General features: G+C 36.9%; 1 protein-coding gene across 2 annotated transcripts in view; it reads left to right on the top strand.

Annotated features, from left to right (window-relative positions):
• The window catches only part of GRID2 (glutamate ionotropic receptor delta type subunit 2), a 1,304,007-nt gene that overhangs the window by 594,841 nt on the left and 686,467 nt on the right, over positions 1 to 22,699 (top strand). For both annotated transcript variants that reach the window (XM_058667042.1, XM_004590568.4), the window contains exon 3: positions 7,218 to 7,502. In XM_058667042.1, coding sequence (XP_058523025.1) covers positions 7,218 to 7,502 — 285 coding nt within the window. The remainder of the gene's footprint in view (positions 1 to 7,217; positions 7,503 to 22,699) is intronic.

Here is a 22,699-nt window from a genome sequence, read left to right as displayed (position 1 = left end):
GAAAAAAAACTGTTGCTACTCTGTTACTCTTCTCCCTCCATCTTGATACTATTCCGCACTGATTTTCTGTGGAATCTATAATGAGTAGTAACTTTGTATCCCATTCCTTGTGTATTCCTTTGGGCATGCCCTTAATGGTTGGTTGAAGGGCTGCAAATAGCTCTTAATCTCCAACTAGTTATGACATATGATAATCATATTGAAATTACTCTAAACAGTGCTTTAGTTAAAAAGATCGAGTCACCTGAAAAAATGGTAGAACAAATTGTGTAAGTATAGCCGTAATATTGATGTTGAACTTTCAGATACGAGTCTGAAACCTGCTAGGAGTCAAATAGGGTATAATGACTACTGTTTGCATCCAGATATCTGTGGTGCTGAGAAAAGAGTTGAAATTTTCATAGTCATGAAAAATATAATTATTCCATTATCTGTGTGGATACAATATTTTTGCAACAGTATGCATAACTTATTAGAGCAATTGCTCTGAATGTTTTGGGGGGAAGAGTTCAGAGTTCTATGTCAGAGTTGATGATATCAACTGTAAGACATTGCAGTATTTCTTTGAAAACATAGGGAAAAGAATGTCTTCTTAAGTAAAGCTATTTCTAGAGATTGCTTCCTTGATAAAACTCACATGACACCTAATTTTTCAAGTGACCTCTCTTATTTCTTAAAAAAATAATAAAAAAGAAAATACTCAGTCATATGAATGTAATTCTAGAGTTTTACTTTTATCACTTTGGTGGAACAGAAGAAAATAAGACAATGAATTTAACTTTAATAGATTCCTCTTTAATAGTAAGCCTTTTTGAAGGACCCTTAGAGTTTTACACACTTACTAAGAAATGAAGAATAATATGCAAAGGCCAGAACATGTTTAAATAGATTTATAAATAAAATCTATTACATTTTCAAGCCTACAAGAGTATACTGATCTTCCAATAGGCCCCCTACCACAACATACAAGGAGGAAACTACTTTAACATGTCCTAGCAGTGATATAAGAGGTTTTGAAATCTGTGTACAGTTTTTCATAAAATGAGTTTCCACGGCCTTTTTGGAGATCTTGTCCTGTGTAAACTACTTTAACAAACAGGAAAATCAGAGAATTGAGTTGGTCAGTAGCAAAGACAAGGAAAAGAGAGTAAGAGAGAAATGTGTCTATTATCGTGGAAAAAGTACCATGAACGCTTTCTAGTCTAATCAGCACTTCAGTGCATGGAGAAAGCAAAACCCAAAAGAAAAAGTTGACTTTTACCCAAGACACAGCATGGACTCACAGCTGAACTAAGACAACAAATCAAGATTCTGCACTTGCACGGCAGGTCTCTGGGTAAACGCGTTTAATCATGAGTTTTCTCTGAAAGCAACAGGATCTAGCAAAGAATAAAAGCAGAGGAGACTTATGGGCAGATTTCGGGGTTGACCAGTTCTATTTCTTCACATTAATGTCCATGCACAGGGATGCCATTATGTCAGCCTCATATTTTGATTTTATATCTTCTCTTATAGAAATATAATCTTTGCATTTTCAAATGAAATGCATACAGTTAAATTAGTATCAAAATCTTCAGTATAAGCCCTTTCAACAACTCCTATTGTGCTGTTTAAATATATATATATACATATGTATATATAAAGTTCATATGACTAAGTGAAAGCTGTCTTTACAAAAAAATCACAAATTTTACAGCCTGCTTTTCCAGGATTACCTCCTTTCCCTTCATAACTGCTGCTGGCAGGGGCCGAGCTAACTATGAAATGTGTTTCTGACCTCATGCACTGTTCCACTGCTTTCTAAAGAGCACCATGAGTTTTTCTCCAGAAATAGAAATGCTTCTGATACATGTTGAAAGGCATTATTAGTGAAATTAGAAATGAAAATAAACTGCAGATGGTAATAAAGTGCTTCTAGGCCCAGAATAAATCCACGTGAATGTTTCGTGGAATGAACTGTGACTATCAGTACATTGTGATGGCCGTTCCTGATTCTTGAATGGATACCTGTGATCTCATTCCCTCCAACCATGTGTCTTAAGGAAATGAGGACGAAAGTCACAGAAGAAAGATTGAGATAACAAAATCATGTTATAATGAATTTGAATGAAGGTACTACATTAAAACACTTATATAACCTTATAGTTGTCATAAAAGAAATAGCACAAATAGTCCTTTGCATTCATGTTAAACCAAAAATTAACCTTTTGCCCAATTTAAAGTAATCTGACACATATTATTAAAAGATTACGATGACTAAAGAAAGATTTAAGGAATTTTAAAGTCAGTATTCACAGAGTAAAAATTTAGCATGCTATCCTTGATATTGTAAAAGAGAAGAAGCTTCAAATAACATGCTGTTAGTAATCATGAATTAAGTATTCTAATCTCTTACGCTTTTATTACATTGACACCAAGAGAAATATTTATTGGGATTTTGAGTATGTCAAAAACATCTGATCTACTAAAGGGGGGGGGGTTGGAGGAAGCACTCATTTCTCCTCTCACACAGCTTGTATTTGCTAATTCCATTACAAAAGCATGTCAGTGTTTCCCAATAGTGTGCCTAGGGAATGCTAAACACCACTTGTGTTATGAGGGATAGATTGTCCTCACTTTACTGCTCTTACTATTGTCAATTCTAATTCCAAACCATCTCAGCAGCAAGAGTATGCCATTTCTCTAAAAAAGACAGATTTTGAGTAACATAAACTTGAGTTAAGAAGACTAAACGGATATTTAAAATGGAGCTAAGTTACCATACAACCTGTCTCCTTGGGATATTAGCCTGCCACTGCACTGTTCAGTTACTCATTACCTGACAGTGTGTTTACTGAGAACTCACAATAGGTAAATCTCTAGCCTGTGATTTGGGCCATAAAACATCTTAGATATAAACAAAACAGAAACAGTGTAGCTGCTGTTGTTGCTCAGTTTTGATGGGACTGCAGGAACAAACACATGTAAACAAACAGGTATGTAAGAGGAGGCCATGAAAGGGAATGCAGGAACAAGAGAATGGCATCAGGGACTAAGATGAAAGGATCTGTGCATGGAGAACTCTGGGCAGAGGAAACATAAAAGTAACTTCACAGATAATCACTGAGACTGGTGTGGCTCAAGCAGCTTGAGCAAAGCCAAGAATAGCAAGCAGAGAATTAGGGCAAGGTGATGGCCAGGGCAGAAGCATAGCTTATAGACTCTGAGAAGTTCCCTTGAAGAGAAGTGATTTCTTTTCAAGCACTGTGTGTGCCTAAAAGACACTTCTACCAGGAAATATAGGAAATGAGCTCATTTCATTTTTGTTGCACAAATTGACAGGTGTGGTATGGCAGGGCTCTATTTCCATATATCTGAGGCCCCTCACAGCTTTCTTCCATAATGTTTGTAATAGTTTATGTACTTATCAATAGTAGATTAGGGTACCTTTTCCTCCACATCCCATTCGCCATTGTTTTTTGAATTTCAGATGGTAGCTATTCTACCTGTGGTGAGGTGAAACTTCATTGCAGTTTTTATTTGCATTTTCTTGCTGGCTAGTGATCCTGAACATTTTGTCATATGTCTGTTGACGAATTGTATTTCACCCTTTACAAATTGCCTGTTCGTGTCCTTTGGCTGTTTGTTAATTGGGTTGTTTATTTTATTGCTATTGAGTTTTTTTGAACTCATTTTACATCCTGGATATTAATCTTCTATCAGTTGTATAATTTAGAAGGATTTTCTCCCCTTCTGTCAGTTGATTGTTTCTGTGCAAGGCAAAACCTGTTTAGCTTAACGTAATCCCGTTTTGTTACTTTTGCTTTGATTGCCTGTGCTTCTGGGGTCTTTTCCAAGACGTTTTGTGTACACCTATATCTTGCAGGTTCCCCCCACCATGTTTTTCTCTAGTAACTTGATTGTTTGAGGTCATAGATTTAAATCCTTGATCCTTTCTTTTGTATGAGATGTAAAATAGGGATCTTATTACGTCTTTCTACATATTTAGATTAAATTTTCCCAGCACAATTGGTTGAAAAAGCTTACTTTTATCCCTTGGTTGATTTCAGCTTGCTTGTCAAAAAATAATTGGCTGTGCACGTGTGGGTTAATTTCTGGAATTTCAACTCTGTTCTACGTTCTATTTATCTCCATGCTTGTCTTTGTGCCTCTATCAAGATGTTTTGATGACCACCACTCTGTAATATATCTTGAAGTCGAGCATTGTAATGCCTCTGGTTTGTTTTTGTTTTTAAGATTATTTTAGCTACTCAAAACTTCTTTTTGTTTCCATTTGATTTTTAGCATCAATTTTTTTTTCTAGATCTGAGAAGAATATATAGGTATTTTTGGCCACATTGAATCTGTAAATTGCTTTTTGTGATACAGGAATTTTGGTGATATTAATTCCATGAACATGGAAAATATTTCCATTTCCTGTTTTTTCTTCTACATTTCTCTTTAATGTTTCGTAACTTTAATTCTAGAGGTTTGTGGTGAGGAATTTTAAACCTTAGACTTCCTGCCTGTCTTAGTTCATTTGTGCAGCTTAACAGAAAACTTGAGTCTGGGTGATTTGTAAAGAGTACAAACTTATTTCTTACAGCTCGAGAGGCTGGGAAGGTCATGATCAAGATAGCAACAACTAGAGTTCCTTTTTGCTGCATTATCTCATAGTGGGAGGGCAAAGAGAAGCAAGAGAGGTTACCAGACTCATCCTTTCACAAACAACCTGCCAAACTTGAAAGTGTAGCAGGGAGGAGTTAGTCATTGAGACATCCTAGGTTTTTATTCATCTAGTTTTTAAAATGTGTGATGTGCACACTCTGATATTCTTAATTCAGATTTTAAATATATCTAATGGAATGAGAAACGAATTCTGTGGAACCAAAACCGTAGCTGGTGTGGTCACTTGGCAGTCAGGACATACAATTCTCATAAAAGGTACACTATCTTCCTAAGCTTTACTTCTGTTCATATTCGTTTCTTTTCGCAAATCTCCCTTCAATTGCAGTCATTATAGTCTTTTTTTATACTATCCTTCACCTTCAGAGTCCTAAAGAGATTAGAATCCAGAAGAAATTGATTTATATCTTCTGTACTCCATTCAGCATGTTCTATTAGCAAAACAGGGAAAAATGGATATCAAATGGATATTGTAGTTGAAATGACAGGTTACCTGGTAAATTCACTCCATATTGGCCAATTCATACTATGTTTTGGGTCAATCAGTTCAAATTCATTTTAGGTGTCTGGGTTCTTCCTATCCTGGTTAGTGTGCCTACTTTTCATCAAGTGCAAAGGTCACAATTGAGCTTTACCCTTTGGACAGTTTATCTTTTTTTTTTTTTTAAGATTTAATTTATTTTTGTTGGAAAGTCAGATATACAGAGAGAAGGAGAGACAGAGAGGAAGATCTTCCGTCTGATGATTCACTCCCCAAGTGGCCACAATGACTGGAGCAGCACCAATCCAAAGCCAGGAGCCAGGAGCCTCATCTGGGTCTCCCACATGGGTGCAGGGTCCCAAGGTTTCGGGCACTCCTCGACTGCTTTCGCATGCCACAAACAGCGAGCTGGATGGAAAGTAGAAAAGCCGGGATCCAAACACCGCCCATATTGGATCCTGACACATGTGAGAACTTAAGCCATTAGGCTACTGTGCCGGGCCCAGAGTTAGTAATACTCTTACCACAATAATAAAAAAAAATTTTGACCAGAATTTTTGCAAAAAAACTTATTGAAATTATAAGTATACTTCATTGCATTCCTTAAATTGCATGAGTCATGTGTAATTTTTACTAAACTTTCATCCTTAATCTGTTACAGTCTAAGAAGAATACATATTTAAGCTAAATTTCCAATTTATCTAAAAACCAGTACAGCTCCCTTAGTAAGCAATTTTTAAAGTATATATCCCTAACAATTATTAATTTAACTTGTGTGAATTGGTGGGTTTAACCTTAGTCATTATTCACATGAGTTTTTTATACTTATCATTAGTATAGTACATGTAAACATGTGTTTTGGACTTTTATTCATGAGCTGCTCAATTACAAAAGTACTTGCTGTCTATGTTTTTTAAGAAACATGCCTCAGTATAGTATGAATGCAGAAATTATATCCTTAAATGTCCAAAGTTTGAAACCATTGCAGCAGAGCTTCTCAAATGCAAATAATCTAGCCACTATAATGTATTTTTTCTTGATTCTTATATATATGCTTTGCTGTATTATTTTGATGCTGAGCAACAAGAAAACTTCTAAAATAGAATTAGGAGCCAACAACTCCATATTAGAAATGATTAATTTTCTGAGAATAGAAACCTGTTCCAGTCTCCACTTTATTAATGCATGCGGCCATAAATGCTGAGATCCCAGAATGCCTGCCTTTGTTTTCTGTGGCTGTATATGCTTTCCTCTATCCCTGCATGCCTCTTCATTCATCAGTTCATAAGTTTATAGAACATCTATTTTAGAAAACTTATCATCATTGCAGAGCAAAGAATTACCTTTTCCAGAGTTACAAATGGATAATTATAAAATTATAAATGAAAAATTATGAGAGTCTAGCCAACACTTTTGTCTGGCTATGATGTAAAAGGCAAATAGCAGGTAATTCATTGTCTCTAATCTTTGCAGTAATTGATCAAGACTAATAATAGTCCACAGAATCTGAGTTATTTACACAATGTCACATAGCTAATGGAAATAAATTCCAACAGCCCTTGTGGCTTAAAGATATTTTTATATAGAATGTCCTTTAAAAATTGTTGCATGGGCACTGCGCAGTAGCCTATTGACAAAAGTCCTCACCTTGCAGGTGCTGGGATCCAATATGGGCTCCAGTTCGAATCCCCACAGCCCTTCTTCCCATCCAGCTCTCTATCTGTGGCCTGGGAAAGCAGTCGAGGAGAGCCCAAAGCCTTGGGACCCTGCACCCATGTGGGAGACTCAGATGAGGCTCCTGGCTCCTGGCTTTGGATTGGTGCTGCTCCAGTCATTGTAGCCACTTGGGGAGTGAATCAACAGACAGAAGATCTTCCTCTCTGTCTCTCCTTCTCTCTGTATATCTGACTTTCCAACAAAAATAAAATTAAAGAAAAAAAGTTGCATGTGTGTGTATGTGTGCATAACCTTAACCCTATATAAATCTTTGTAAGCTTTATCTATCAGTTTTCAAAAAGGGACAGTATTTGAAGTCCATTGACATCTTCAATGTTACTGTGCTTTATTGCAGCCTGTGAACTTATGAATCAAGGCATCCTGGCTCTGGTCAGCTCCATCGGCTGCACATCGGCAGGGTCTCTCCAGTCTTTGGCAGATGCCATGCATATTCCCCATCTCTTCATCCAGCGCTCAACATCTGGAACCCCCAGAAGTGGTTGTGGCCTCACCAGGAGCAACAGAAATGATGACTACACTCTATCAGTTCGCCCTCCGGTGTACTTGAATGACGTCATTCTCAGAGTAGTCACAGAATATGCCTGGCAGAAATTCATCATATTCTATGATAGTGAATACGGTAAGTGCAGCTTCCATAAGAATTTAGGTGATATTTGCATGAGAGGCATCTTTATTCATTGTAGAAAAAGTTTCCAAGGAGTTTGTTGATTTTTTTATGGTTATCATTGCATTTTCTTCTTACAAACTGACAGCAACAACCAAAATTGTGGTTATAGTGAGTTGAATTACTTCATTTAAATCCCTTTGAAGTTGAATTTTAAAATAAATATCTGTACATAATTTTCAATTCACAAGTATTTCCAAAGGAAATCTTTCTCCCCTTATAAAAATGTATTTGTCACTAAATAATGAAGCTTAAATAGAAAGATCCAAGAGTACTGGAAAAGTATCTATTTTTATTTACTAATGTAAAAATATGATAATCTTGCTTACATATTTGTGTAGAATTTAAATATCTCTAGTATCTACCTCTTTGGAAGCACTGGAATTATATTACTTTATAGCTTTTGTTAAATGTTGTATCTTATACGTAATCTCACAAAAATACTTGATAGCATAAAATCATTTAATTTTTTCTTCTTCCAAGATAAAAGCACAGTCTGTTTCCTAAATTTACAGTAATTTGAGAAGAAGATGTCTTGTGTCAATATATACTTACACTACTTAATAGAAATACACAGAGATCGGGTTTTGAGTTCGATTTTTTTCACTGTTTTTGCTTTCTTACTAAACATGAAGATCTTTAAAATATCCCCTTCTAATATCAAGGATGAGGACATAGAAATTGTCTGGTGATGTATGTGAGTGAAACATACATCTCAATAAAGATTGCATATTTGAATCTTGGGTTGGTTAAAGGCCATGCCCTAAGAAAAATCGCAAAGAACTTTTCTCTGTGTTATTTTGGAGTCTGTATTTTATCTTCTTTTTTGTCTGAAGAAGTCAGATAGAATTTCATCTTCTAAGTACAACTTAGTTTCCTAAGAAAACAAGTATTAAAAATTTTTTGTTCAGAATCTATTCAGCATTGTGTACAATATTGAAAAACTGTTGCACAAGAGTCAGCCAGAAAATCCATCGATGGAACTAAGGACAAATAAGACTGACAGAAATTTGGAAAGCAATGAATAAGAGTTCCAAGGAACTCCCAGGGAGGGAGAAAAAGTTTAGTTACAATTAGTTTCCAATTTACAAAGGCTACATTGGGTTGGGCAGCTGGAGTCCCTTCAGCTTAATGGGTAGGCTTCAGCCAAAGTCTGTGGCACTCTTCAGAAGTTAAATGCTCTGTTTCCAGGATGGAAATGTGTGCTTTTGTTACTGAATTCACATTATTTAGGGGTCACAGAACACAGACCAAGAGATTAAAGTGAATAAATAAACAAAAACGGTATAAAAACAATTGTCACATAAACAAAAAAGTCATTGAAACCAACACAATCTAACTTTTACTGGAAGCATTATTTGAGAGATGCTGTAATTTCTCTGGAATGGAGATACTGAATATTCCTTTATTTTCTTTCTCAAAGATTACTTGTTTCATTTAAAAACTAAATTGATACTCTTGTGGCTTATGAGCACAAAGTATTTGATATTGTGGAATTTGTAACACCCTGTATCTGTCTATAAGGAAAGTAAAACAAGAAATAACAAACACAAAATCTTTTCAAATAGTCCTATCCAATTACCCTGTAATATAAAGAATGGAAAAGTGATTTTTGATCATTTGCATAGCATTAAAATGCCATTGATATTCTTTAATTATAAATGCCCATAAAAAAGCAAGTTTCTTGTTAGCTAGCTTTTCAGTCTTTCCAGGACCATAATCAGGAAATTCTTGTAAGAGGGAACATTTTTATTATCGATAAGATAAATGTACTTTTGAAATTATACATGAACTAGTCATTGAATAATAATTTATATACAACTGGAATTTCTCATTGTTTCACCTTAGTTTTGCCTTGAATAACCATGATTGTGTAGTCACATAGTTCCTTAACAGAATGGGTACTCTATGGTAGAGTTTGCTTTAGGAATGATAAAAAACAATTTCCTTTAATCTACTGACAAACTTGCTTTTGACTTATTTACCTTAATAATTCCTGAAAACAGTTTTTGCTTCACTATTAAAACTATTTCCTGTAAAACCCGTGTTTAATGAAAGAAAATTTCCCTTTGATGCCTAACAATAAATCTTGCTCGTAAATCTTGCTGGGCTGGAGTCCAAAACAAACATCAAACTATCCAAACAGCTGTACCTTGAGAAGGCTACATGTATTTACCTATCCATCCATCAACGTCATCAGTTTAAGTTCTAATATTTGAATTGCATTTGACTTTCATCTTGGTTATCAGGAATTAAGTATCATGTATGGATAGAATCAGTCAGCCTGTTGCAGCCAAATATTATTTTTTTCCATTTTCCTTAGAAAAAGCTACTATAAAAAAAAAATAGAAAGAGACTCAGGTATCTATATCTAGTTAATTAAAGAAGAACCTTTTTCCCCCAAATCAGCTAATTTTGTTTAAGGTCACAATACAAAAGTCTATTTTAAATTCTCCAACAAAGCAAGTCCACATCTTTGATTCTGTGTACATGGATGAAAGGAGAAAGAGATTGTGAAAACTTTATCTGAACGGATTGATTGAAGACACTTTTTAAAAGGCTTGAAAAGAAGTTAGAAAATATTAAAGTTTAAGAAATTTGTCATTCAGAAAATATTCATTGCTCACTTGCTTAGTGCAATTTAAAGTTTGAGATAAAAACTTTTACAAAATGTAGCCTACCTTTTAAGAGGCTTACAATGAACAATAGAGGTAAAATATGTGTGTGTCTCTCAATAGAGTGGATGAAGTATTACGAATAATGCAAAGTGAATGCTCACACAGTGCAAAGATAAAAGTTTAATTTTGACAGTGGTGATTAAAGAAGGCATATGAATGGACTTTGATCTTGATTATGAAAGTTAAGTAAGATTGTGCCAACAGTATGTGAGGAACAGGCACTCCAGTTTTACAGCAATGAAACTATTAACAATATCCCTGAGCATGGTTATTTACTATGCAGAATAACCAACATTTGATATAATATCATGTAATCTTTTTAGCCGACCTAAAGCCTCTGCCCTTAGCCACAGAAAGTGAGTATCTGGAAACTGCAATAAAATATACTGCCCAAGAATACAACAGAAAGAGAAAATCTTTTGCAGAACATGTTCCCACCTCCATTCTGAATGCTTTACCTGGGGTATCTCACCATGTTCACACAGCATGCCTCAGAGGCATTTGTTATTATTATAAATTAAAATAAAAAATCAGGTATTTAGGGTCAGGTGATTTGCAATGAATCAAGAAACCAAAATTCAAACTGTTAGTCTTTCTCGTCTGTGCTTTCAGCTAGTGCAGTACTTTGATAGTAAAGCAACAGGATTAATTCCTCACCAACTAAAATAAAACGTTCAGAAATAGAATGCGTCGACTTTACTAATAGAGACAATAAGGCTAGTCCTTCTAAATTGTCATCATATTAACATCAATAAAAAATTACTCCATGTCAATTGAGTTGACTTAGTTATCATGGAAAACATGAAAATGGAGCAGTCAGTGCACCAAAGCAGCTGACCCTTGGCTCACAGATGGAGCTGCTCTCCTGTTTAAGAACCATCCCCCCAGATCAAAAAGACAGAACTTCAGTATTCATGACACCGTTAGCTCATGAGCCTCACATTAATGTTGATGCTTGATCTCAAGTCCCACAGGAGAGTGAATTGCGCTGATATTGTCCACCAAGTGGACGTGTAGGATAGATAAGGAACAGACAAGCTTAGGGAATCTGTCTGTTCTGTCCCTTACTGAGAACATCTATATTCAGAACTGGGCAGCAATAAGTGAGGTCTGCGAGGAAGAAGGAGGAGAAGGAGAAATTGTAATATGTAATATTCGCTCTGTTTCTACTGCATTCTTGGCTGCTAGCAACCTTCGCTACGAGTTTATTCTTCCTCTGATTAATATGAATGACAGGAACTTGGATCAATTTCATTTTTTTCATTTGCATTGACTTAAGGATACCATAAGCAATATTTTAATGAACAGGATTATTCTACACCTGGTTTGCCAGGATCCTGTACTTAGCCAGCTGAACAAATCCCATAAGCCATTAGTGTTGATTTTAAAATGCCAAATGTCTTTCCCCTTAAGTTCCTTCAGAAACTTTTCCACCTGGACACAGGCATTATTCCAAGCTCAGCAAGATTTACTTGTGGTTGCCAAGACTGCACCTCGGCCCACTTGGAACATGTCCCATTGATTATTTGAATGAAATCCAGGAAATTTTTTTTCTAGTTGGGTGACTGTCATTGTAGAAAATATTACTAGAGGGATTCACAGATACTGCTCCATAAAATACCCCTAAATAAAAATATGCTCGCTTTGAGATATTTCTTTAGCCTACTGAATTATCTGCCATGAAAATTTATTCAAAAGTTGTAAGTTCTTTATGGCTAGCCCCAAATTTACAAGACATATATCTTCAGGCATGTCATAATTCTCACACAGTAACTGAAGTCATGCGAGTACTTAATTCTGGAGTGAGAGAAGAGGACGTTAGTAACAGCTCTCAGAACCCCCAAGGTAGAATGTGAACTGATAGTGACTGCAATGTAGCCTCCTTGCCATTAGTGCTGTTAGGAGCTCCCAAAATTCACAAATTGAGTCCATTTGCTGTGTAGGAAGATTTGCTAAGAGTATTCATCTAATCTGTCCTGATTGTTCCTCAACAAGGAGCAAAAAAGTACTGCTGGGCATCAATTATCTTTTCTAAAAGTTTTATAGTAACACAGTCTTCTTCATTAATATTGTTTTTAATCTACAAGAGCAGAGCTGCGCAATTGTAGCAGGAAAAATGTAATCCTTAGCCAAAAAAACATTATCAACTTGCTGTTTACAGAGATTGTTTACAAATACCTCTTCTCTACATCCAATCTGGTGACTTTGTTAAAAACGTATGTAATTAATGAGAACAATGGTAGAGAAGGTTTTTGGAAATGTACTAAAGTTTTATTTATTTCTTTTATTATTTTCCATAAAACCTTGTTATAGATATACAGAATCCTCAAATTTGCTCCTCCTTCTCCTTCCCCATCATTCCCTGCCACTGTTCCTACCATGTTATTGCGGAAGTATAGTCCTCTGGCAAGATACAAGTTCAAAATTCTGCTGCCCTCACGCGCCATTGTAGGTATAGACAAAGGGAAAAAATATCTGCCATCATATTATTGAGGTACATTTAATTTCACTGGGAGTCCTCCATTTATTCAGAAGGAATTGTGTACTCTAAGGTATTTTTACTTCCAGGTATGCTAGCCCCTGCTCTATAGTTCTTCTGTAAGAATGTAGATGTTAACCAATATTCATATTTGTTTTGTATTTTGCATCACATTCCCTACATTGTAGAAAACATGATATTCGTACTTTTGCAAATGGTAGAATTTTATTCTTTTCAATTTTGAGTAATATTCCATAGAGTAGATGTGCCACATTTTCTTTATCCATTCTTCTTGAGAGAGGCATCTAGGTTTGTTTTCATGTCTTCACTATTGCGGATTGTGTTGCTACAGGGTTGCAGGTCACTTTCTCACATACAGATTTCCTTTCCTTTGGATGTATCTCCATAAGTGGTATAGCGGGGTCATAGCGTGAGTCAGTTTTCAGTTGTCTGAGCACTCTCCTTACTGACTTCCATAGTGGCTGTGCTAGCCTACACTCTTCTCACCAACAGTGGAGTAACATACCCTTTTTTCCATATCCATGCCAGCAGGTGTTGTTAGTAGGTTTCTGAATGTACACCAGTCTCTGGAGTTCAGTGAACTTCAATGTAGTTTTCATTTGTATTTCCCTGTTCGCTAGGGAGCTTGAGTGTTTTTTTTTTTTCATGTCTGTTAGCCTTTTGAATTTGTTCTTTTGAAAAAAGCCTGCTCATTTCCTTCTCCCAATTAGTCACATGATTGTTTTGCTGTTGTTGTGTTTCTGAAGCTCTTTGTAAATCCAAGATATTAGTCCTCTGTCTGATGTGTAGTGCAAATCTTTTCTCCCATTTTGTTTGCAGCTGCTTCACTTTGTTGATCATTCCCTTGTGGTACAGAAGCTTCTTAGTTTGATATAGTCCCATGTGTTTAATTTGACTTTGACTCCCTGTGCTTTTCATGAACTTTCTAATATGTCTTTAGCCACATCCTATGTCTTCTAAAGTGCTTCCTATGTGTTCCTCTGTTAGTTTGATGATTTCTGAGTGTAGATTTAAGTCCTTAATAAATTTAGAGCTAATTTTTGCATAATGTCACATGTGGGGGTCTTATTTTCCCTGTAGGCAGATATGCTGCAGGAATTTGTTGAATTTGTTGAAGAACATAAACATTTTTCCCCTGGGTTATTTTCAGTTCTCTTGTCAACAATTAGTTGTCTCTATGTGTGTGGGCTCACTCCTGGGGTGACTATTCTGTTCCATTGATCTTCTGTTTCTGTACTATTACCAGACTGTTTTGATGACCACTGCCCTATAGTATATTTTTAGATCTGGAATTGTGATCCCTTTAGCTTTAGTTTTATTTGTAAGGAAACCTTTGGCCATTTGTGGTTTCTTGTGTTCCCAGATTATTTTTGTTTTATTTTTTTCTATTTCTGAGAAGAATGTTGTAGGGATTTTGTTGGAATCACATTGAAATTGTGTATTACTTTTGGTATATTATATTTTCATGATGTTAATTCTAGTGATCCAGAAACATGGCAAATTTCTCCATCTTTTAATGTTTTCCTCTATTTAAAAAACAGTTTGTAATTTTCATCATACAGGTCTTCCATGACTTTGGGTAGGCCTGTTCCAAGGTATTTCATGTTCTTCTCTAATACTTTAAAGGGTGCTATACATACAAGTTTTTTCACGGCCATAGAGTTGTTTGTGTACTAGGGTTATCAATTTATGTTAATTAACTTTATATTCTGCTACCTTATGAGTTCAAATAGTCTGTTTATATAATCTTTTTGTTCTCCTATGTATGGAATGATGTCATCTGCAAGCAGGAATAATTTTAATTCCTCATTTGCAATTTGAATTCCATAATTTATTTGTCTTGCCTAATAACTGTAGCAAAGGCTTCCAATACCATGCTGAATAGTAATGGTCAAAGCCAGCATCCTTGTCCAGTTCTAGATCTTGGTGGAAAAGCTTCCAGTCTTTCTCTGTTTAGTATGTTGCTGGCATTGGGTTATTGTATATTGCTTTGATTGTGTTGTGGAATGCTCCTTCTATGCACAGTTTGTATCCTATCTTGCATGCATTTTTTAGCTTGAAATTGTGTTGGATTTTATCAAAAGCCTCTCTGCATCTAATGAAATGATCACTTTTTTAAGAATTGTGTTCACATGGTGCATCAGTTCATTGATTTGCATCTGTTAAACCATCCCTGCATGCCAGGGCAAATCCCACCCGGTCCAAGTGAATCTTCTGTCTGCTGTTTGCTAGATTCTGTTGGCTAGTATTTTGTTGAGGATTTTTACATCTATGTTCAATAGGGATATTGGTATGTAGTTCTCTTTTTCTGTTGTGTCTCTATCTGGCTTTGATATTAAGGCAGTGTTGGCTTCATAAAAAGAATTTGGAAGGATTACCTCCCTGTCTATTGCTTCAAGTAACTTTTATAGGATTTAGATAATTTCTTCAAACATTTGATAGAATTCAGCTTAAGGAGCTGTCCAATTCTGGGCTTTTCTTTGTTGAAAGGAACTGTTACTGGTCCAATCTTCAACGTGGTTTAGATTTTTAATTACCTCATGATAAAGCTTTGGTAAATTGTATGTATCCAGTAATCCAACCATTCATTAAAGGTCTTCAAGTTTATTTGTGTAGAGTTGCTTCTAACAATTCCTGATTATTCTATGTGTGTCTGGTGGATCCATTGTCATATTTCCTTTTTTGTCTCTGATTCTTTTGATTCATAACTTCTCCCTATTTTTTTATTAGTTGAGCTAGTGGGGAAACGTATTTTGTTGCTTTTCTCAGAGAACTACCTTTTTGATTCATTGATCTTGTTTATTTTTCTTTTGGATTCTATTTGCTTTACTTCCTCCTGTATTTTGATCATTTTTTTCTGTTAATCTTGGGATTTTGTGCTGTTGTTTTTTCTAGGTCCTTCAGATGTATGGTTAGTCTGTTCACCTCATACCTTTTTAGTATCTTGAGGTAGGCAGTAATTGCAATGAAGTTTCCTCTTAGCACTCTGTCCCACAAGTTTTGATGTTGTTTGATGCCTTCCTTTGCTTCAAACAATTGCTTAAATTTCCTCTTCAATTTCTTTCATAAATCATTGTTCACTTAGCAACATGCTGCTTAATTTCCAAATACTTGCATATCTGATTGGTTTCCTCTATAAGTTATCTGACATTTTTGCGTGCATATTTAAGTTTTTTCTTCATGTTCAACCAAAGGGAGTTTAATTATTATGTGCCATGGTAAGGATCACTGCTGATCAATTCTATTTGGGGTTCTCTTCAATCCTTGTATTTGGATTCTCTTTCTTTTTGAATATTAGGGGGTTCTCATTTATTATTTTGTTGAATGCATCTTTTAATCCAACTTGTGTTTCCACAGTTTCAGGGACCCCAACGATCCTTATGTTTGGCCTTTTGATGGTGTTACTTAATTCATGTATTGTTTTCTTAGCTTTGTTCAATTCCTCTTCCATATTTATGATTGGACAATTTTATATGTGATATCTACCACTCTGAAATTCTCTTTGCCTTATTCATTCTATTATTGAAACATTTCATTGTATTTTTATTTAATGTATTTTTATTTCTAATAATTCAGTTTTATTTTGTTTAATGTTGCTGTTTTCTGCACTAACTATTGCCTCAATTCCTTGAACTCCTGTATGTGCTTCTCATTGATTTCAAAGAGATGTATAACGATTTTTGAAAAATTCTTTACCTGGAAGTTCCTTGATGTCTTCAAAGTTAAGTCTGATGTTGGAATGTAACATCTTCCATTGTGCCTGTGCCTCTTCTTTGTCCCTTGGTCACTGTAACTCAGGTTAGCAGATTCTTCCATTCGGGTTGATTTCTAAACTGTGTCATCCAGATTGATTTTACTGATCCCATTCAATGTCCCATTCTCCATTTGTGCCACCAGCACCACTCCTCTGGCAAACTGCAGTCCTAGGCTTTCACTCTATGTCTCTGCCACAGCCTCTACAATGAGGGCTCCTGAGATGCCACACTCCGTCCCCTGTGATCTCATGTAGTAGCTGCCCCATGGTCTGCTCAGCCCTTCTCCCACTCCCAGTTCCAGCAGTACCCGAGATCAGGGAGACACTAGCTGTGACTTTAAACTCTGTCATAGGTCTGTCAGCAGTGTCCACTGCATGAATTTGTTTTTCCTTTTCTCTACTTTGTAGCCTATTGCAGTCTTGGAGCAACCCAGGTATATTTCGGATGAAACTCATGGGATGTCAAATCAGTATTATTATCTTGGTGGTAGCCGTGCAAAGCATTTGCCAGAAGTGAGTTCTCCCCTGGCTTTGTGCATACACAACCTGGTGTTGTCCATCATTGAATTTGCCACAGAACTCAAAATGGCGCCTGATGAGTCATTGGTAAGGGTTCAGGCCGTAAAATCTGCCTCGTTCTCATGCCTGTCAGAAAAGTCTCAACCATTCTGCTTCTGCTGATGGTCAAACTCAGAAAATCACCACGACCTGCAGTTCTGTGGTTTGATTCACCTCCTGAATTCCCAGTGTTCTCCTCTTCCCATCTGACTGTCAGGGGAACTTCCTTATCTGTTAGAGCATTGTTTGCTATAGCAGTGTTCTGCTGTACTTGTTGCTTCCTTGTGTAGACTGGTTTCCGTGACTTCCTTTGAGATCAGCTTGCAGACTCCTGTACCTTGGGATCATATCCTCTGGTTCTCCCCCGCTAATCCTTCACTGTTTTATGTGTCACCACTTTATTCTATAATCTTGCCTTCCTATAAAGTACTTATATACAGTAAGTCAAATGAATGTCTTAAGATGTGTAATTGTCCTCACCTGGATTGAACAACCTTCTGTCCACTGTATCTGCAGGGAGAGAGAAGTGGCATTTTGAGTTGTTGACAGAAGTTCTACATGATGTGAAGTGTATATTCCCTGCTAATCCAGTAGAGTTATTGCTTAGATTTAAGCAAAGGTAATCATACTATGGTTAGGACCGCTTGTAACAAAGGACAGCTCCAGCAGTTAGTTAAATCTAAGGCACTTACCCCTGTGTGAAAGCTCTTCCCCAGAGTGTGCTGTTGCATGGAGAAAACTCTGCCCATTATTCTGAAAAACAGAGAATATTAGAGGTCTTTAGAGGTCTCAGTATGTTCCTTTCCCAGCTATTGAAGTTATCACTCTCCCCCTACCTGCAGAAAATTGGTGTGTCCCATTCTGATAGATGTAACTTTTCCTCTGTCTCATTCACTTCCTATTTGTACTCAGACCTTTCATCAAGAATGGCCAGAAGCAAGAGCTACAAGAATACTTAAGTAAGACTTACAGAGACTGGCAGTATCATTCACTTTGACCTGCATGGGCCAGTCTAAGAGAACTTAGAAACCTGAAGAATTACTAAGAGCTCATTATCCTTATGATCCAGAATCATTTTATGCCAAAAATGAACTCTGGAAGGCTGAAACAGAATTAAATCCAAATTCTAATATCCATTCAGGCTGAGCAGGAAAATCTAAGGAGGAAGAAAGAAGCCTAGTACCCAGGAATCCAGTTGAGACTGGAATTCTGAGTGAATAAAAATTGTGGACTCTCATACCATAACTACATGTACCTTAACTAAGATACCTCCCTTAGAGTATCTGTATTGAGTGGGACAGCAGGCTTCCCAATGTGTATAAACCAGGGACAATGAAAGTGTGTAGACTTGGCCATCTTTCTGAGTCAATATTTGGGGAACTCATATCAACACTAAGCAGAACCAGAAGACTGTATGTAGTAACAAAAGTAGAAGCTCTGTGGAATGTCTTATCAGGTCACTTTCTAGTGTTGTTTCGAAACTTCTTTCAAACTTCAAATGATCCAATAGACTGAAAATATGATACAATTTGATTTAAAGTCTGCATTAATAACATGTAAGTCAACTAATAAAACTGTCACAATAATGTCAGGGCCTAAAGAAATTGTCAGCAACACTTCTTTTTTATTTTTATTTTTTTATTAATTATTTTGCATTATGTGACAGTTTCATAGACTCTGGGATTACCCCCACCCCTCCCCATGCCCCTCCCCCATGGTGGACCCCCCCCACCCCGTTGCAGCATTACAGTTCAAATTCAATCAAGATTCTTCCCTTGCAAACAGATGCCAAGCACATTGTCCAGCTGCTCATTGTCCAGATGGAATGTACAGCTTCTTGGGGAGACTATTTAGCTGCGATCAACCCCTAGTGGTTTTAATATTTCTCTAGTTATGAATCACTGCCATTCTCGCCACTCCCAGTTTGATGAGGTCATTGCAGAGTTCACTGGTTGACACTGTCCATCGTAGAGTCTTTATTTGCCCGGTTTTCGTTGCCAACATATATCTGAGATGGTTGATTGACCCGTTCTGTCCTCTGTCTTTTCTTGGATAGGGTTCTGAGTCCAGCTGGTCATCACCACAATCAGCTTGTAGGTGCAATTTCTGGGCTGGTTTGTTTTCAGACTGGAATTGCTCTGGAACCAGAGGGTGTTGCAGACTAGGTTGGTTCTGCCTAGCACATACTCGGCTCTTGCGTCAACTAGTTGGGGCTGCAGCCTAGTCGGGGCGACCCACAATAACCCCCACTAGGCCCGCCCCCTATCCTGGTTTGCCTGTGTGTATAGCAGACTAGTCCAGTCTGTCCCACATCCCATTTAGCTCTTGTATTTGTCCCTGGGTTTTAAAGCTTAGTTCTAACTAACCAGCTCGGCCATCCAGCCCCCACAGATGTTGTTGACTTCCTCTCTGTCTAGCTACCCCAGCCCCCTTCCAAGTTATCATGTCCTCCCGCGGGAGCAGTAACCCAGGAGGGAGGAACCCATTGTTTCCCTCCTGGGTCGTTCACTGTCCCGGTTTATGCACTTTTCGGGTGGTTCCGCGATTTGACTTAACAGAATTAGTCCCCAGAGCCAGCTTCTGCCAGCTGGTGTAGCGGCTAAGTCCTTACACCCCTCATCCATTCTAATTTATGCTTGCCCCAGTAGGGGATAATTTGCTCAGTCTGGCTTTTCCCTGGTCTAGTTCCCATGCGGCACACAGGTGTTGTAGCCCTGCTTAGTGTGGTCTGTCCCCAAACCAGGCCACGCTCTCTAGTGGGAGTAGCTGTCCGGTGAGGGGACCAGCCCCTAAATTCCCCTGCTGGCTCTGCCCCTCCTGGTTCTCACGTGTGCTGGTTGGGAGCTGCAGTCAAATCTAGTACCGGTAACCTCGCCCTGACATTCCACATTGTATGCTGGTTTTGTCGCAACCAAACCCGGCCCAACCCACACTCTGTTCTGGTGTTTGGATTTGCCAGTGGACAACATGCACTGATTCAGCCTGGTCTGCCCCTGGGAAATTTTCCATGGCCTATTCTGGGCTGTTTCCTATTGTGCTTCTTGCGCTAACCTGGAGGGTCTGTATCTTGCCAGAGGAGTTGCCCAGGCATCTCCCTCTGAGCCTCTCCCTTGTCAGCAACACTTCTAAACAAGCGGATTCTTCAGGTAGTAAAATAAGTTTCTGCTCACTTGGCAGAGTTAACTGTGCATATTTTCAACTTGAGTTAGCTTAGCAAATCTCAGTTAACACCATCCTGTTTCCGTTTGAGAACCATTCCCATTTGTTTACATAAATCACTGTTAGTTAAAACACTTTATAGCTAAAAATTTGCTTCGGGTAGTAAAAGAAGAAAAAATAAAGAGACTCTTCTGCAAAGATGCTGTTTGGCTTCGCTTTGCATTTTGTGAATCCAACTTGTTTGCTGTTAAATTGAGGTGACCTTATTTTTGGAACAGTCAGACATGGTTAGCTTTGCATGTATGAAAACCATAACTCCCACTTATAATACTGTCATTCTACAATTTTAAATCTGGGAAGTCTTCCTAAGACCAAACCTTATGAGTATTTATGTAAAAACAAATAATTTCAGAACCTTTCATCTCCTAAGGATATCAAAGGTATTAATTTATAATCCTGGATATTGTAAATATACATTCTGTCAGCTACAGTAACTTTGTTATTTAATAAGTAACTTAAAACTATAATTTGTACACTTAATTTTGAAATACCAAAATCAAATTCTAAGTATATATAGCTTGATAAAAATCTGACACCCTATAAAATGATAATCATTTTCATCGAAAAATACGGAAACACTGCAATATAACCAAATGTTATCCTAAAACCAAAAAAGAGAGGGAATAAATTTAAATATTTGATTTGCATTTTTACACTGAAGTTTTTTTTAATAATCCCAAGACTCATATTTCCCATAGTTCTATTTCTCACAGTGAGCGGCTTTCAATTCTGTTCTTATTTATTCTTATATGAACTTGGAGCTTTTTAAAAAGATTTATTTATTTATTTATTTTTTACTGGAAGGCAGATTTACAGAGAGACAGAAGATCTTCTATCCACTGGTTCACTCCACAAATCACTGCAATGGCCATAGCCGAGCTAGTCTGAAGACAGAAGCGTATGGGCCTGCTACATAGCTGCAGAGCTCCAAAGCTTTGAGTCATCCTCCAAAGCCTTCGCAGACCCTAAGCAGAAAGCTGGGCGGGAAGTGGAGCAGCCTGGACAGGAACCAGTGCCCATATGATCTCCTGGCACTATAAGGGGAGGATTCATCAATTGAGCCTTCACGCCAGGCCCTGAATGTGGAGCTTTTTGGATGTTTCATCAGAATGTAAATTTTCTGTACAACACTTAAATTGTATGAATAGTGCCTCTAAAATAGTAGTTTTACATCATTTTAGTATTTGATGTAGGAAAGAAAGGTAAGAAAAAAGAGAGAAAGAAAGAAAAAGAAAAGAAAGGTAGGCGAGGATTGAGAAGAGGAGAAGAGAAGAGGTTCAACATAGTTTATTTCCTTCAGTTCCTACTATGTGATATTAAAATGGTGGAGATATAATGTAACTATAGTATTCAGTGGTGAGACTCTAGGGTGTTGTTTTCAGATTAACTAAGATTCTCAGGGCAGTTTTGTGAAAGAATATTGGTGACCTTTTAAGAAGAAAAGAGAGCAGAATGCACACGTTTAATGCCTATCACTTGCCATGCTTTGCCCTGTGCCACCTTCAGACTCTACCAGTGAGAATGCCATCTCCAGCTTTAGTCCCTAGAACGTGGCCAGAATTATGAGATCAGCTAAATCACTTTCCTTTAAGTTCTCCAGAGTGATGTGATACTCAGACCAGAAATCAAACTGAAACAAATATGTATTAAAAACAAAATTTGAAATGTTGAATATATCGTAACAAGTTAAGAAAACCCCAGGAACAGGACCAAGAATATAACATATATGTATGTAACTGGATAGTAATTTTTAACTGATAATAAGGGAATAATATAATTTTAATAAAAGGCCATGATCTGAAGGTATTATGTTTAATTGATATCTAGATAACAAGTGTCACAAAGTATTGTAAGAATTCTCAACCCCTGTGCCCCTAACAGTTATATTTACCAACCTGAGAAATGTAGCTCCTATGTTTGTTAAGATTAAACCTAATTAGTGATTGTGTAGAAGTGCTGATACGAAAATAAATAATTATTTTAAGAGAAAGTGGCTGGTAATTCGTCAAAATCGGATTGAAGACATCAATACACTTAGTCCAGGTATAACAGCTACACATATGCACTTAGATGAATAAGTGAAATGAAACCTACATCTGCATTAGAAAAAAGAAAGGCTTAACTAACAAGAAATGCAGCTTTCACCTTCAAAATACAGTGAATGAAACCATCCTAAAGATTGTAAGAAAGGAAGTAATAACACTAAAATTAAAGCAAATAGAAAATAGATAAGAAATCTAAAAAACCAGCACAAAGTTCAAGAGTATTAGTCTTTTGGAAGGATTACATGTGGAAGGATTGAAATTCAGTAATAATAAAGCTTATTTATGGCAAAATTGCAGCCATCATCATGTTGAATCTGGAAAAACTGAAAGTGTTTTATAGAAAATCTGCAAACAGACCAGGGTTTCACTTTCATCACTGTTGTTGAATGTACTGCTGG

This window comes from Ochotona princeps, chromosome 7 (assembly GCF_030435755.1).
Source record: "Ochotona princeps isolate mOchPri1 chromosome 7, mOchPri1.hap1, whole genome shotgun sequence".
Taxonomy (NCBI): domain Eukaryota; kingdom Metazoa; phylum Chordata; class Mammalia; order Lagomorpha; family Ochotonidae; genus Ochotona; species Ochotona princeps.
The sequence above is the reverse complement of the archived record's forward strand: the minus strand, read 5'-3'. Positions and strand labels throughout refer to the sequence as shown.